The sequence below is a fragment of the Quercus suber genome, unplaced genomic scaffold, assembly GCF_002906115.3.
Source record: "Quercus suber isolate HL8 unplaced genomic scaffold, Cork oak 2.0 scaffold_406, whole genome shotgun sequence".
Lineage (NCBI taxonomy): Eukaryota > Viridiplantae > Streptophyta > Magnoliopsida > Fagales > Fagaceae > Quercus > Quercus suber.
Genome location: NW_027069857.1, coordinates 110,204 through 127,883, shown reverse-complemented (window position 1 = coordinate 127,883; position 17,680 = coordinate 110,204). Strand labels below are relative to the sequence as shown.

General features: G+C 34.0%; 3 protein-coding genes and 1 pseudogene across 3 annotated transcripts; 1 reads left to right on the top strand and 3 right to left on the bottom strand.

Moving 5' to 3' along the window:
* Positions 1–579: 579 nt before the first annotated feature.
* Positions 580–3,298, top strand: LOC112031941 (CASP-like protein 1D2). Its single transcript, XM_024064643.2, has 3 exons — positions 580–927; positions 2,564–2,690; positions 2,804–3,298. The coding sequence occupies exons 1-3, from the start codon at positions 698–700 to the stop codon at positions 3,026–3,028; spliced, it is 582 nt and encodes a 193-aa protein (XP_023920411.1). The 5' UTR covers positions 580–697; the 3' UTR covers positions 3,029–3,298.
* A 3,465-nt stretch (positions 3,299–6,763) lies between these two features.
* On the bottom strand, positions 6,764–6,992 carry LOC112031945 (U2 spliceosomal RNA; annotated as a pseudogene).
* A 631-nt stretch (positions 6,993–7,623) lies between these two features.
* On the bottom strand, positions 7,624–9,278 carry LOC112031944 (divinyl chlorophyllide a 8-vinyl-reductase, chloroplastic). Its single transcript, XM_024064645.2, has one exon. It carries the CDS (start codon positions 9,140–9,142, stop codon positions 7,880–7,882), a length of 1,263 nt encoding a protein of 420 aa, XP_023920413.2. The 5' UTR covers positions 9,143–9,278; the 3' UTR covers positions 7,624–7,879.
* Positions 9,279–13,767: 4,489 nt separating this feature from the next.
* Positions 13,768–14,277, bottom strand: LOC112031934 (uncharacterized protein At2g29880-like). The gene is made up of 2 exons (XM_024064635.1): positions 14,038–14,277; positions 13,768–13,950 (listed from the first exon to the last, which is right to left on the bottom strand). Exons 1-2 carry the CDS (start codon positions 14,275–14,277, stop codon positions 13,768–13,770), a joined length of 423 nt encoding a protein of 140 aa, XP_023920403.1.
* Positions 14,278–17,680: the final 3,403 nt, after the last annotated feature.

Below are 17,680 nucleotides of genomic sequence, written 5' to 3'. Positions count from 1 at the left end.
AAAAAATTGCATGTTTGGTTAATTTTTAAAAAATTTATTTGGTCTATTTATTTATGTATAATTTTTTTAAAAATCTCATTATTAATGCAGACAAAAACCGCTTGAAGACGTCCATATTTACAAATACTTACAAACTTCTTTTATGATAAAGCAGGAACAAAAAGCCAGTGGTAGATACAACATGTCCTTGGTCGCTTATCCATCTATGTAATTGCAAATTAAAAAATTTGCAAAATCTCTTTTTTTTATTATTAAAACAAGGGTAAAAATCTTCCTGTCACAATCAAAAAGAAATCAGAATCTGATATTTTATTATCAAATTTCTTAGCCACCAAACTTTTTTCCCAACAAAATACCATATATGTAACATATTTTCTTCGCATTCATATTATTTTACTTAGAAAAAAAATCAACTGTGCCTATGAGATAATGGAAACGATAGTTCCAAGCAATTAACAACTCACCATCCAAATCAAAATTCACTTGACGTGTGGGAAACTCCAACTTGAATAATTTCTAGACATTGTGCCTTTGCTACTATAGCTCGCCCCTAACACTTTCATGTATAAATATACATACCAATCATTGTTCAACTTCTATCCTCGCTTATCCCCACAACCATCTCTACTATACTCAGTACACTTAGACCTTTAGCTACACAAGCTAATCTTATTAGCCACAAGTACAACCAACACCTATGGCTTCCACTGATAAGCCAACAGACCCAGAATACAACAAGGGAGCTCCTCCTCCTCCTCCTCCATCTGCCACTGTGAACTGTTTTGTTTTGGATGTAACCCTCAGGGTCTTATTATTTGCGGCGGCTCTGACGGCTGTCGTGGTTGTAGTCACTAGTAACCAAACCAAGTTTATTCCTCAGCTAGGATTTATTCGCGAGGCCAAGTTTAAACACTCCCCGGCTTTGGTGTAAGTTACATGTCTTTACTTTTGGTGAAAGTTTTGTTCCATTATAGAGAGTTAAAATTAATTACATGCATGCAGTCCTTAATTTCATTTTTTTTTTTTAGTATATATAGGTCTATTTGTGTTCTTATGATTTAGTATTTGCAAAGAAGTATCGTGTGTATATGTTACGTACATATATATATATATATATATAGCTTCCAACATGATTTAACTTTTAACTTCAACATGTTGATAATCAAGGCTATAAGCCCTAGTACTTCCAATTAAGAGGTGGGTTGAGGTTGTACATACAAATCAATGACCCAATATTGGTGGGAAGGCAGGGAAAGTTATGGTGGTTAACAAGCTAAGAGCATCCACAGTAGTGAAGCTATATTTTTAGTTATTTTGCACCACAAAAAGTTACTTTATCTATTTTACCTACAGCAGTAGATCTATTTTAACTTTCAACACAATAAAATAATATAAATATCACAATAAAATAATATATCTCACTAAAAAAAAAAAAAACACTACAAATATTCTAACCAGCAGTGTGAACACAAAATAATTTTTTTTTTTTTTTATAGCTCACAACTATCTTTAGCTATGCATTGTAGCTGAGAAGCCAAATTTTTTGGGTATAGCTCCACTGCTGCAGCTCCAAATAGCTTTTTAATGGTGCTAAAAATAACTTTTTAGCTTTTTATGGTTTGGTTTGACATTTTAAGCAATACTTTTAAGTTTTTAAATAACATTATACGTATTTTTACATACGTTTTCACCCACACATATTTCAAAAAAATACAAACAATATTATTAGAACAACGCCACCATTGGGATCCTTCACTCGTACCATGTTTCATGTTTCATGAACATGTAGGTCATGAGAACATGTAATTAAAGAAAATTTTTCCGTGGTCATGGTAGGCCAAATAAGAAGAAAAAGTTGGCAACAATATTAAAGTGGGAAGTACATTGATTTTAGTATGAAAAAGGCATTAATAATTTAGTCCACTTATACCTACTACCAGTTTAAGAATCATGATTGCAGCTACCTAATGCTTGGAAAAAGTATGTCCCTGGTTTTTTTTCCACTATTTTTGTGAAGTATTGTGGTTTTTCCTTATTGGGAGAGCTTGTGCTTGAATCCCCTTGTTGTAAGGGGAAAAAAGATTTATCTTCTTCTTAGGGAAAAAGGGTTCTTAACCAATTTGACCAATTGATTGATAATTTGCACATAATTTAAATTGTGTGTGGGGGTGGATAATTATGTTTAATGTATAGTAATAAACTATATGGCATACGAAAAAGAAGGTATTTGATATCATTGAAATATATCACAACCATCACATGAGAGTGAGTTTAATGAGTTAGTTCCACATTTATGTGGTGTGATCTATCCCACCACCATAAAATAAAAATTGCATAATCTGTACGCATATTAGCAACAAAATCAATCATGCAACAATTTTATTTCAAATATTATCAAGTTGCCTATGGAAGAAAATAACTCAAAAGGAAATTACGTGTAAAACTAAAAGGTTAAAAAAAAAAAAAAAAAAAAAAAAAAAAAAAGGAAGGCAATTTATACCACCTTTAATTAGGCTTTCGAAAGCAATAAGGGTATCAATTAATTTCACATATGAAATTGCAGGTACTTTGTTGTGGCACTGTCCGTTGCTGGACTTTATAGTATCATTACAACCTTAGCATCACTCTCAATCATCTGGAAGCCAAACTTGTCAACCAAGTTCTTGCTCCATTTTGCATTTTGGGATGTGGTAAGTAAGCTGTCTCTTTCATTAATAAACCTCATATGGAAAATAACAAGAGCAATTTGTGAACAAAGTCAAGGTTTACATATTAATCTTTGTACAATCTTTTTATGACACAGCTGATATTGGGGCTAGTAGCTTCAGCCACTGGCACAGCAGGTGGTGTTGCATATCTTGGATTAAAGGGCAACAGCCATGTGGGTTGGGTTAAGATATGCAACAATTATGATAAGTTTTGTCAGCATCTAGCAGGATCTCTTGCAGTCTCTTTGTTCGCTTCCGTTGTGCTTGTTCTTCTAGTTTGGCTCTCAGTTTACAGCCTTCATGGTCGGATCCCCAAGTAAGAGCTACCCTCTACAAGTCCAAAAATTCCACAAATATATATTATGCGAATTATGGCCACAACCATTAAGCAAATTGTGTGTTTGTACAAATTTGAAATTTCTACGTTTGCATTTGTGTAAATTCAGGGGAGGGAGCTTTTGTAAATGTTGTCCGCTTGTGTAGTGTCTTCTAAATCTTATATTTGATTTGTCATGTATGTAGTTTTTTTTCATGTTATCAATTATGTTACATGTAATTGAATTTGAATTATATGAATATTGTCTGCTTCACTTGTGATTGTTAAAAAATAAGCCTTAGAGTGCGAAGAACATTCACATCAACTTGTATAAAATTTCTGTCTATTTTAATATAAAGAGATGATTTTTATATTTTACATACTCACATTTCAAAACGTCCTATATTAAGTAACCGTTTGGGTACTAATGAAAATGCAGCATCTTGTGTCTGCGTTTTCTTTTTCTTCTATTTTTACATTTTTTTAGATGCGCGTTCTGTGGCTGTGATGTGTTTTCAATGGGTCCCGTGCACTATTCACAAGACCCACAAACTTCTTTTTTCAACAACACTTTCATTAAAACTAGGTCCCATGGCACTATTTATACATTTAAAAATTATTTTGCTACAGTGTTTTCAGTTTTTAGTTTTCAGCAAAACAAGCAGTATCTAAAAACACCCTAAATCTTACATTAAATTAAGTCATGTCTAAGTCCATGTCGAAAACAAATTTATTTATCTAATCAGTTTGATTTGAAAAAGGATAACAAACAACCATATTTTTAGATTACGAACGCTCAAAGATTATCAAAGACCTAATTTTATTTATTTATTTATTTATTTTACATTTTAAAATAATAATAAAACAAAAGAGAATAAAGTCGTGGGGTACTAAATTATGAACACCTAGCCAGATTGGCCGAGCATACGAACTAATGATGATGCTTGGCTGAGGCCCAATATGAAACGAAGCAATGGCTTGAAAACAAGCGTCCAAAAAAGCTTAAGACTAGATTTGGTTGGGGTGCGCCCAGCCCGTGCAGTAGTGCAAGGCACGGCCCACGCTCAAAGGTCCCAGTTGCAAGCTACACGAGCGGACCTTCCCCATAAAAAATTTTGTTAATATGATATGAGACATTAGGGCCCGTTTTACATGTGTGTTTAAAGTTTAAACAATAGTTTTTAGTTTTTTTGAAAATATATGTGGGTAAAAAAATGTGTGAAATTACATGTAATGTTGTTTAAAAACTGAAAACATGTGTTTAAATACATGTACCAAACAAGCCCTAAGACACTAATAGAACATAGCTGAGATCTTTTGGTTCCTCTGCTCGTCAAACTCAGGCGTCCTCATTAGCTTGAAATACAATATATGGAAACAACTACAGATATCTACTATGATAATCTGACATAGCTATGGTGATAGCATATTAAAATTTCTACAAGATCTTAAAAGTGAGGCTTCACTACTCGTTGGCTTGGTCCCTATATATAGACAATATGTAAACAAACAAAGAAAAGAGGTGCGGAATTTTATTCATATCCAACTCACTTTTAACATGTTCTAGGTGTAAACCCAGTCTAACTATGTACCAGTAGACAAGCAAATAAACTCAGTTACAAAACCAAAAAAGATCAGTGAGCGGTCAAAATATAGGCAAATATCAACAAGGACAATGCTATATTACAAAGCAGTTCACAGCGGATAATAATAACAAACTTGAACCAACGAATCAAAAATAGACAACAAATGGTCACAAGGCTTTCCAAGCAGGAAACATTGGAGCTGACTTAGCACACGAAGAAACAACATCATTTTGAATAGATAAAGCTGTCTACTATGACCACTCAATCATGGTAATAAAAGATTTCTACAAAGTATACTCTGATCACTTGACATAATCATATGGGACAGAGTTTGATGTAAATTAGAAAAAACATTTACCATTCCGATTCAATACAACCAGTCTGCTTTGATATCTTATATGAACTTAATTACTTACACAATCCAATATGAAATATATATACACACATTCAAATCAAACCTCATACTCACGAGTTTGTTCAAGAATATATGTTTAAGTATCATCACCACATGTAAGGTTACTATGAAATCCAAGTGACAAATATACATAGCAAAAACTTCTTCAAAAATAACATGAGAGATGCGGGTTATTTTACACTTTAAGTTTGCGCTTGGGATTAAAGTTTAAAGTCAACTTATTTTACTATTTAGTTTATTTTTACTTCTATTTAACTAATTTTTGCTATTATCTATGGGTCTTATTACACGTTTTGGTACTATTTATGAATTCTATTGTACTATTTTAGCTAACTTTTACCTTTATTTACAATATTTTCAAAAAAAAAATTTAATTTTAACTAAATAAATTATTCCAAAACAGGCCCTAAATTATAATACGAAAATGGCATATGAGAGATGTGGCATAGTTGCATTGTAGGGCCACGTGATTTTTTGGTACCAAATGGGCTTAAAAACAAACTGTCTTGAAACTTGGTCCAATTTGACAAAAATAGCAGATTTTTCCACTAGACTTGGATAGGGTACGCCAGGCCCATGCTGTAGTGTATCATATTTGTAACACGCAGAGGCCCCAGTAGCAAAGCTACTGTGCTGGGCCTTTTTTTTTATCTTGTGGCCCAATGGGTGACATGAGACATTAAATTGAGAGCAGTCGTGGGCTTTGCAGAGTCGTACACATATTATTTAAAATGTTACATGACTCATTAGATAAGTTTTGTGACTAAAATTATATATAAATGATTTTATTAATTTCGACATAAATTTTTCTTTAAACTGATTAGGAGGTAAAACTTTGTCATACTAAGAGAATGAAAAATTACTCAGTTCAATTAGTGTATTACACCTTTCTCTCACGTAATTGTGATACCATGTGCAAACTCACTTATGAACTTTTATATGAGATGTAATAATTTCACCTAAAGCAAAAGGAACCTCTGTGATCTTGCATTCAGATTTGTGACAGTTACACTTGCTTGATGCTGGTGCTGTTTTGGTCATTCAATTGGCTATATTTTACTAATTGTTATACAATCTGGTACTCGTCATGTCCAAATTAAACTTCATTTTCAATGTAGGTAAATCCATAGATTTGAAGTAACTATAAAATAGAACACGGCCAGAAATCTTTCTTTCCGCTTGGACGCTAATAAGGCATCTCCAAGTTGCAAAAAAAATATAGACACATAAAGTAACCAATTTGCCAATACCTAACTCATTTGATGGTCTAGTCACTAGTCATGATGTAATAGCTGAACAAGCAGCGCAGGACCCATCTTGGTGGCAATAACAGTTAGTGATTTAAGAGCACTCATAAGTGATTGTATAAAAGAAAATAGAACAAATTTTTAGCCTATCATGCGTAAAATTCACTTGCACCAGGTCATGCAAAGTCTTGTAAAAACACTATTCATAAAGAGAAACAATTACAAAAAATCAATAAATTTTGATATCTTAATAAAATGTAGTGTAAATAGATACTCATCCACTTAAAAATAATAACCCAAAACCCATTTTATTTTCTTAACCAAAAAAATAAATACCAGTAATGCTTTTTAGCGAAGAATTTATCCTTATCTACTAATTTTTTTATGCATCACAGAAACACAAATAAAGCCCAAATACAACTTCACAGTTCCTTCAAAGAAGAGAACTAATAGGCCGACTTTCTAGAAAACGATATTTAAAATAGATTTGGGTGGGGTGCGCCAGGCCCGTGCGGTAGTGCAAAGCATGGGCGACGCTTAAAGCCCCAGTAGCAAGCTACCATTACGGGCCTTCCCCCATAAAAAATTTATTTAATATCATGTGACCCAACCCAATGGGTTGGGTCACATGATACATGACCTATTGGGCCATGTATCAGATATTAAACTGATAAGAACAGATACTGCACTTGATCTTAGCCAAAAGGCCGAGAAAGGTGTGCTTTTTACTGTAGCTTGCTTCTGTTTTTATAACTCATCTGTGCTTCGCTCTTCTCTCACTTATTCCATGTGGGACATAGACACACTAAAATAGAACACGTGCCCAGGCCAAGATCCTTTGGATACTCTGGCCATCAGACTCGTTGTATCAGGTGCCTCATTGGCTTGCTGCCTTTCATAGCCTTAGACCTGGGACATGATGCTTCTAAGACTTGGTATAATTTTCAGGCACAAACCAGGGCATTTTTTGTGTTGAATGCCATACATCAAAACTTGAACAAATGAATCAAAAAATCGACAATAAATGCCTACAATCTACAAGGTTTTCCGCCCAGGAAGCACATCTGGAGGTGCCTTGGCACAAAGAAGCACATCATTATGAACGTCTCCTGTTTTCTAGTTTCTACTATGATGATTTGACATAACCATGGTGATAGAAGATTTCTAAAAAGATCTTAAAGTGAGGCTTCGCTACTCCATTCGCTTGGTCCCTTTATATAGACAGTATGTAAACAAACAAAGAAGAGAGGTGCAAAATTTTATTCATATCTAAGTATCTAACTCACTTTTAACATGTTCCAGGTGTTATCCCAATCAAACTATGTACCAGTAGAGAAGCAAATAAACTCAGTTACAAGACAAAAAAAATCAGTGAGTGATCACAATACAGGTACATATTAAGTTATTAACAATGACAATGCTATATTCAAAAGCAGTTCACAGAAGATAATAATAATGCAAATATTTAACATTTGGGAAAGAGCTTGTTGTAAACTCATAAAAATACAGTCAATAAGAAACCAAATACCTTATAGTGGACTGTATTACAAAACTGGTTGATCCAATTTAGCTCTCAAAATTACCAACTCTAAATGATTTCACGAACTTCAAAAAATTGTTTGCTCCCCTAGTTCCTGACCTGCCATTCCCTCCCTCAGTACGGTCTTAAAGAATTCTTCCAATGTGTCTCTACCATAGCTAGGCGTTTTCTCAGCACTGTACTCTCCAGTTTCAGGATCCAAAACCAACATACTCTCAGCTGCATAATACCTTCCGATTTTCCCAAACTCTGCAGCATCTTCCATAGAAGGAAAAATTTTAACCAGGAAATCAAGAACCCCAATAGCAAAATCCATTATCCCTATTGGCACTTTCAAGAACTTGGGTTCCTTCCCCAAGAGCCTAAACAGCAACTCCCCTTGCTCTAGTGGTGTCAATGCCTTCCCCGGTCCACCAATTGGCAGTACCCGGTTAATCTTATCTTCACTCAACGCGCAATCTGCAATAAACGACGCCAAATCCGACTCGCTAATCGGTTTACAAGCACACAACTTCCCATCTCCAAACATGACATAAGGCTTCCCATCTTTCACCAACTCAACCTGACCCCCCAAACTTTTAAAGAATGCAGTTGGCCTCACTATGCTATAACTGAACCCCTTATCCTCTTCAGCTTCTTTCATCAATTCAGCCTCAAATTTCAGCTTGGCACACTGAAATTCGAGAAGAGGCTTCTGCACACATATTGCAGAAAGCAACACAAAATGGGAAGCCCCACGGTTCCTACCAGCAACAAGACTATTCTTTGTTGCCTCATAATCAATCTTCCATGAATCCTTAACACCACCACTACGGCTAGCAAGGCATGAGACTACGACATCAACAGAAACCCCTAAGTTTTCCAAAGACTTCTCCAAAGAATCCAAATTGGTCACATCTGAAAAGCACACATTGGCTCTTTTCAACTGATTCAAAGTCTCTTCCTTGCTATTTTTACCTTTAATCCCGCTTCTCTCTCTAGCAACGGCTATAACATTGAACCCTCTACTAATTAACTCATTAACCACAAACTTTCCAATATACCCAGTTGAACCCACCACCAAAATGTTAATATCTTTTGGGTTTTTGTTTCTGAAGGAAGATAAGGTGGTTTCAACAAACCCAGCTGTTGAAGCTGTAACGGGTTTGAGTCTTTGAATGCTATACTTAAAGGGTTGGGATAATTGTAAAGATGAAGACTTTAGAGCAAAAGGGAAAGAGCTTACCTGAATTTGGTTGATGAATTGAGAAGAGAACCTTGCTGAGAAGCTTTGATTCTTTGGTGGAGAATGAAGATTGAATAGTGAACTGGAGGAGAAACAAAGGGACATTTTTTGAGTTCAACAGAATTGTGAGGCAGGAATTTTGCGAAGTGGTGTCCATGGTTTTTTGTGTGCCTACTCTTTACTCTATCAGAGTAGAATCCAAATGATAGGTGGATGTGAATGAGATTACGAGAGTGATGAGATGACGTGTAATTGTGTAAAATATCCGCTGACTACTGGTGTAAGTGTTTTTTTTTTAGGAATCTAAGGGGGTGTTTGGTAGAGTAGTTTGAAAATTATTGTTTATAGTTTTTTGAAATATGTGTAGGTGAAAAAGTATGTTAAAATGTGTGAAATGTTGTTTAAAAACTAAAAAATGTTGTTTGAAAATACAAACTAAACGGGCCATAATTATTAAGAGCATTCAAAAAGCAACTTTATTTATTTTAATTTTTAATACCCTATTAACTATATATTCCATATCAAGTGTTTTATTTTTTTTACCATTTTATTTTAATATTATTTTTTATTCTTGCAAGAGCAACCACCACCAGTAAATCTTAAATCTCTTCCTCCTCAATCCATTGCCAACTACTTTTCAACCCACTGCCAACAACCATCACTTGTAAGAAAAAACATAAAATAAGAAAATAATGGTGTGCTACCATCCACAACTTACTGCCACCACCCCTACAACCTATATCAGCATTGCAACCCACAACCCACCACCACAATCACAACCCAAATTCAACTCAAAATCAAATTCCAATTCACAACCTAATCTCAACCTAAACCCACTGACCAATGAATCCACCCCAATGACCTACCATTGTCAACAACAAAAAATGACCCATCAGCAACAAAACGACCCATAAAAGCCATAAAACCTAGCAACCTTAAATGCCAACACCATTGCCAATCTTAACCTCCATGACATGTCCACATCATTGCCAATCTTAGCCGTCTTGATCTTAACGCATTTTGTTGAGAGAGTTTGAGTCAAAGGAGGTAGGCAAGAAAAGAGAAGAGAGAGAAAAAAAATGAGAGAAATGGAGGCTGAAGAGCGAAAGAAGAAAAAAGAAAGAGAAAATAGTATTTTAAGGACCAGAAGAAAGAGAGAAATGGAATAAAATATTGTTTTTTAATCACTTTGGAGCTATAGTAAAGTGTCAAAGATGTAACTCAAAATTTTAAGATATGCTTGGTAACTGTTTTTTTCTCTTATTTTCTATTTTTGAAATTAAAAAACTTGTTTGACAACTCAAAATGGACAGAAAACAAAAACTATTCTTAAAGCTCAAATTGTGAAGAAAATTAAAAATATGCAAAATACTGTTTTTAGTTTATAATTTTCAAAAGTCAAAGAAAACACACATTTGATTTAATGAATCTATCTCATTTAATAAGTTAGCATTAGAGTTCAAATTCTAATAACAACATATTTTAGTATTTTCTATTTTTTTTCTTCAAAAAACTTTTTTTTTTTTTTTTAATTAACTAACCAAACATGTTTTTAGTTTCAAAAATACAAGAAATTTGTTTTTCTTTATATTCCCGGAAACAAGTTTTTAAAATTAGAAAACAAAAATTGTTACCAAACTTATCCTTAGTTTTAGCACCATTAATGCAACATGTTTTTTTTTTTTTTTGGTGCTAAAATAGCATTTTGGGTCCGTTTGGATAGAACTTATTTTTGCTAAAGCTGAAAACTAAAAACTGAAAACACTGTAGCAAGTAAGTGAAAAAACATGGATGATAAAATTTGGCTGAAAGTACTGTAGCTCAGCTGAAAATACTGTAGCAAATAAATATCAAAGTTTTACTCTAATTTTTCTTTTTCACTCCTCACCGTACCCTAGCTAAGCCTGTGCCTTCGGAGAGTTCCACGCCCACCAGAGATTGATAAAGGAAGACCTATATCGGTCCGACACTGGCAAATAGCCCAAGTGAGAAATCCACGAGGAAGACAACCCCAGTCCGACACTAGTGTCTATTCTTCCTTCCATAAACCCATTTCACCCTCTTCCCCACCGTCCCTCAAGCTCCGACCCATGACACCTCTCTTCCCATAAATATATGTTCCTGTAAATTGTTGACTTTTCATTTCATGTGAGCTCTCTTGACTTAGTCTTGTATAATATGCTTGTCTTTTCTATTTTTTTTTATCAAAATACTTATATTAATGTCTTTTGGGTTTTATTTGCAAATGGATGTCATATTACCCAGTACTCAAGGTTTTTTTTCCCCTTTCCAAACGATTTTTAAATTCCATAAATGTTGCTCTTTTTTTTTTTTTTTTTCCCGTAATAATATCCATTGGTTTTGTTTTTTAAGTGCCCACACTTTTCCAAGTTTCAGTAACCATTGAAAGTGTTCACAGGGCTGACAATCGTTGCTCAGAAAATGTAATGTTTCTTTGAATCCTTTGTTTCCTTTGACAAAAATGATACATCCTGTAGCTTTCTATATGTTACAATTGAATGTGTTTAAGATGTTCAGATGCAGGAGCACATTCAACATTACTTATTAAAAAAATTGACTAAAAGTCTAAAATAAGATATACATATATAAATATAATTTTCATCTTTTCCAAGCATTTGGTCTATTAAGCTTATTTATTATGTGCTTTGTGTAGTTTTGTTACTACCCAATGATTGTTGCTAGTTGTGAAAAACTAATAAGTGACCCGGTATTTAAAGCATCTATTTTTAATTTACTATTTATTTGATAAGTAATTTGCTAGGAACCTATTGCGGTCTCCTAATCCCTGTTGTCCTTAGGCTATATCTACTATGACCTTAGCTTAGCTTAGTTTATGTCAAGTTTAGCATTGCTACGGTGCTGATTCTAATATACTCTGTTTCTTGCTGCTATACTAATGCTGATGTGCATGGCATTGAGCTGATAATTGGTGCTAGTATTCCAGAGGGCTTATGTTAGATCCTAGTGCCTACTGTGTCGGTATTGTTGCTGCTTATGTTAGACCCTAGTACTCTGTTTCTCGCTGATATACTAATGCTGATGTGCATGGCATTGAGCTGATAATTGGTGCTAGTATTCCAAAGGGCTTATGTTAGACCCTAGTGCCTCCCTTAATGTTTGTCTAAGCTTCTTACTGCATAGCCTAGTTGATGCTGCCTGTTACCTTTGCGCATACTTGTGCTTACTGTTGTATCTGTGGCTATGTGTTGGTTATGCAATCTTATCAAAGCCCATCCACAATGTTAGTTGTTTTAAGATGAGTACTAGGTATACTTGACACATAGCACATGCTTATTACCTCATAAACAATGTCTACAAGGTGTTGTTAATTGCCAGGAGCTCATGTCATCTTGACGTTTACTGAATGTGTGATGCTATATGCAATGCTTTTAACTCTAAAATCTCAAGGGTGAACCAGGGCCATCTCTTGCTTTAGTGTGTGCTAACAATTTGGATTCTAGCTCTTCAAAGCAGTTTATCAAGGCTCGATCTTCACTTGATGCATGGAGACAGCATATTAGTTCAAAGAACCCTAGAGTTGAAAACTGTTCCACCCATTTTGAACAAGCTTGTGGAATCACTGATCTTCCCAAGGTTAAGAACTCAGCCAAAGGGAAGGTTTTAATGCGTGCTATGTACGGGGTTAAGGTGGAGATGGTATTTATCTGCAGTGTATGAAGCATGTAAGTTCTTTTTTTTTTTTTTTTTTTTTTTTTTTTTTCATAACACAATACTTGGTAGAAAACACCATTGGCCGCAAAGTAAGGAAAAAACAATCAAATCCCTTTAAAGAGGAAGGAGTCTAATGTTTGAACTTTTAAAAAATAAGAAATGCAGGGGTGGGGAGCAACATAGACAGAAGCTAACAACTATTATTAATGTCAAAGTAATTAAAGAAACAGGTGATATAGAAATTCCCAAAAGCTGGGGCATATAAGAACATGCTTCAAGAATTATATCCCATCATTTCTTCTTTCCAATCATAAACAACCATCATCAAATTTTACCACAAATAACAGTGCATAACCATCAAAAATACAAAAAAGTCAAATAAACTAGAATAATGCAAACATACATATATAAATATATCTCAAACACATAGGAATGATGAGCATTGTCTTACATACACACCCATAACAAGCATTAGTTTCTACCAATAAAAAAGAAAAGAAAAATAATAGTGCAACAGGTACAACACTGAAAGTTCAATTACTACACCAAGCTTACACAACCCTATCGAGACAAATCTATTGTTCCTTCACTAAAAATGATAATCAGGGTGCCTTTCGTACTATTTTTCTAGCCACTTCAGCTGGACATTCTTGTCATCGGAAAGTACTACAAACATGTGCCTACCCGGCTCTTTTTCCATGACATAGATGGTGCTGAACATATGAAGGTAATGACCCGAGTACACCTTGGGAAGACTCAACACCATGTCCAGAATTGCTTTAACCTGAGCAGTTACTATGGGAGCAGATGGTGTATGAGCACTTAAACTAGATCTTTCAACAATAGCATTTGAGATGCTCTTCAAAGAGTTGGACATCTCTTGCGCAGCTGAACGTTTTTTTTTTTAGTTTCTTGCGAATTGGCTTGAAGATATGGACACTGGTTGCCAAGCCTTTCCCCTTATTCACTGCCGGTCTTGCCCTTGATGATGATGGACCTTCAACCTTCATTGAGTCAACATTCACAACGGGTTCACATTAGGGGTCAACAAATTCTATGCTATTAGCAGAGTCCCCAGACCCTTCGGTGGTTTCCGTTGATATTGGACCACTCGTACGGAATGCATTTTTCCCCGTTACAACCGTGCCTCCAAACATGATGTTCAGGAGCTCACGATTCGACAAACCATGCGTTTTAAAGGTTTTTGCATCGGGACATGCCTCCATGTGGACAACTAGTAGTTAGAACACAAGAATATAGTTTTAAATAGTAAAGTTCTTCACAATTATGTATTGATCAAAATTAACCGCAATCTTTTGGTTCCACCACTCATCAGGTGTGTCAAACATTCTAGTTCCAGCATCATAACCCAACCCAGTCTCATTGTCCAAACACTTGTTATAATTATTCCACATTTTTCTCAGATGATCCCACTTGTTTTTAATCTGTAGCCAAGCCACCACTTTTCCCATCTCACCCAACTGCCGAATGACTTCATTAACCCCAATTTTGGACAAAAATCTGATGGACTTCCTCTGGCCCTCCATGACTTGAACAGCACAGAACTGACAAAAAACTTCTAGTTCCTTAGGGTCTTTCTAATCAGCTCTTTCATCATTACTACCACCATCCATCGATTTCTTCTGCTTAACCATTTTTTCTACAACTTCCTTTTATACTCATTGAGGCATTTCAACAAACAATTCGGGTGCATATCATAATAAGTTAGGCATGCCCACATTAAAAATGCAAAGTAAACTCACATATATCCAAATATAACAAAGGTAGTAAGAGAAACAATGGTATTACACGAAGGATCAAGAAACCCAAATACTAGTGTCATGAAAAACACAACAGAGAACCACACACAGATGTTGAATTAAAATACTTGCACACAAACGTTGAACACAAAAAACCACAGGTTGATGAAGCCTCATGGAAAAGCACAGATCAGAGAGCATGATAAGTTAGACACAACTTACTCCTAAATGCAGAGACCCACAGTGGCGGCAACGATGTCCCAAGCGGAGAGAAGGTGAACTTGAGCATTTGTTGAACAGAGGGGATCTTTTCTGAGAGTTCCGCGTAATGGGTTTGTTTTCATCGACTGGTATGCTCTATTTTGATAGCTTTGTGGTTGATGGGTAGGTGCAAGGAATTGAAGAGGATTCGGACAAAGCATTGAAGGGGATTGAAGGCATTCTGCCACGGTAGTTGAGAGAAAAAGCAGAAAGGTGAAGAGAATAGAAATAGTCATTAAGAATTGTGCATCGTTTTGATCAGATGATTCTCCAAGCTTCTTGTGATGAACAAAACACGCAAAGTTTTCATCAAAGTTGACCGCACCGTTTTCCTCAGCACGCTTCAAAGCCATGAATAGTATGCGCAAGAGATTTGTGCGTTAAATATGAGATTATTGTTTCAGCTCTTGGAATGAAACGATGCGTAGAGAACTTAAATGAAACGGTGTGTAGATAGAAAACTTGCGTTTCAGTCTTGCGATTCCTCACTTCAGCATGCACGTGGGTCCCAGCATTAAACGTAAACGCCAAATTAAGTTGAATCCAAACGGGTACTTTAGCAATTTTAACACCATCAATGTGGATGCTTTATACGACTAGTATAATTTTGGATATTTGAATGTAATAAATTAAATCATAGAATTTTAATAATGATAAATTAAATGATAATTTTTTTCAAAAAAATAATGTATTAAATTGGATAATATCAAAAATAACAAACAAAATCATGAGTTTTCAAAAAATAACACATTATTTGAAAAATGTATGTGTTGAATGCACATAAAGGCTTGAATTTTTAGAAAATTTGTGTACGTTAAATATATATGATTGTTCAAATTCTTTAAAATAAAGTCTATGTGATACAAAATTAGTTACATTATTTGAAAAAAAAAATGTGTGCATGATACAAAATTGTGTACATTATTTGAAAAATGTGTATGTTCAATATACAAAATTTTGTACATTTTAAAATAATGTGTACATTGAATGTATAGAATTATGTACATTGTTTGAAAATTTGTGTAAGTTGAATGTACAAAATTGTGTTCATTTGAAAAATGTGTATACTGACTGTATAGAATTGTGTATATTCTTTAAAACACGGTATGCATTGTAGATAATTTTGTACATTATGCATAATTGTTTACATTGTTTGAAAAATGTGTACATTTAACATATAGAATTATTTACATTTTTTCAAAATTTTATGTATATTGAATATATAGATTTGTGGACATTCTTGAGAAATTACGTGTGTTGAATGTATACAAGTATGCAATTTCTTTGTAAAATGTAAACATTGAATATATAGAATTATGTACATTCTTTAAAAAAATGTGTATGTTAAATAAACAAAAATTATATATATGTTTTTCAAAAATGTGTATGTTAAATATACAGAATTATGTACATTTTTTAAAAAATTGTAAATGCCGAATGTTGAATATAAAAACTGCGTACATTATTTGAAGATTTTATACATTGAATGTACAAAATCTCATACATTTTTTGAACAATTATGTATTTTGAATGAATAAAATTGTGTACATTGAATATGAAGAATTGTGTATATTATTTGAAAAATATGTACATTGAATGTACAAAATTGTGTAAATACTTTTAAAAATTGTTTACGTGATACAAAGTTGTGTACATTATTTGAAAAAAGTGTGTGTTGAATATATAAAATTGTGTATATTTTTTTCAAAAATGTGTATAATGAACTTACAAAATTATATACATTTTTTCAAATATTATGAAAATGTTAATCTACAAAGGATCGACACCTAAGCTATTGTAAAAATATTGTGGCAATTTTTTGCGTAACTTGCACAACTCTTCTCCATTTCAAGTTTGGTTGATAAAAAAATATTAAATTAATACAATGACATGTATATATTGTTTGATAATTAAATAGAAAATAAATACAATGAAGATGATATAAAAGGGCAAAACAAGGTGAGGATTTTCCTCTAATAGCACTTACATCGGCCTTACTAATTTAATATTTCAACAAAAATTTGTTTAAACTCAACCAAAACAAGCGTGCTTCAATCTTACTAAATTAACTAAAGTTTTTAACAAGCATATTCTCATTGCAATGTTAAAAGATATACTCCTATATTTTTTATTCAATTTCAGACTCTTTCTCTTCTCCCTTCCTCTCTCTTTGCCTAACTCTTTCTCATCTCCCTCTCTCCCTCTCTTTCTCTGACAGGTTGTCTCTCCTTTCTCTTCGACTGACTAAGGCAGTAGATCGATGGTGGTGCGGTGGTGTTTTTGGTGAGTGCAGCAGTAAATTGGTGATGTTATTAATAAAGTATTGATGTTGATGTATGTGTATAAAAAAATAGATAACTAAACTAGAAAACATAGAGTTTTTTTGGATTAGTTTAGCTAAAAATTTGAGTAAACTGATGTGAATGCTCTAAATAGGTTATTTTGCCTAGTCCATTTATATATCCAATAGATCATTCATATATATTGTGAGGGTTGATTTTTGACAGTATCCTGGCCCAAGCTTAAGTAAGGACCCCAGACCCTCTTGTCATAGTTTGAAGGGACTAGGCTTGGTTCACCGCAACTAAATGGGTTGTTTATGAACTAGGTTATGCGCAGAGTAAAGATCCTACAACACGTATACACTGGCAAGCAAGAATATATGTATTGAACAGCAAAAAAAACAGCAAAAAAGACAATGTAATGTAAAAGAAAAGGCACACAGACTAGTAGGGATCCCAAAATTAATATGAAATATTTGATTATCTTTTTAATTATGGATCACAGTATGCTCACTAAAATATGATACAAGGTCCAAATGAGTTCAAAAATTACAGACTTAGATGGCTATCCAAGCCTCTAAGACTTGCAAAGTTTGAATTCCCTTGAATCCAAGTAAATACTAGTGGTTGTTTATGGGATATCAGGA

Excerpts from the sequence above, each read along its gene's own strand:
- LOC112031941 (XM_024064643.2), top strand. The coding sequence starts at position 698 with ATGGCTTCCACTGATAAGCCAACAGACCCAGAATACAACAAGGGAGCT. Across the intron at positions 928-2,563 it reads AAACACTCCCCGGCTTTGGT|GTACTTTGTTGTGGCACTGT; the intron begins GTAAGTTACATG and ends ATGAAATTGCAG. Across the intron at positions 2,691-2,803 it reads ATTTTGCATTTTGGGATGTG|CTGATATTGGGGCTAGTAGC; the intron begins GTAAGTAAGCTG and ends TTTATGACACAG.
- LOC112031944 (XM_024064645.2), bottom strand. The coding sequence starts at position 9,142 with ATGTCCCTTTGTTTCTCCTCCAGTTCACTATTCAATCTTCATTCTCCA.
- LOC112031934 (XM_024064635.1), bottom strand. The coding sequence starts at position 14,277 with ATGGAGGGCCAGAGGAAGTCCATCAGATTTTTGTCCAAAATTGGGGTT. Across the intron at positions 13,951-14,037 it reads GGTGGAACCAAAAGATTGCG|GCATGTCCCGATGCAAAAAC; the intron begins GTTAATTTTGAT and ends GTCCACATGGAG.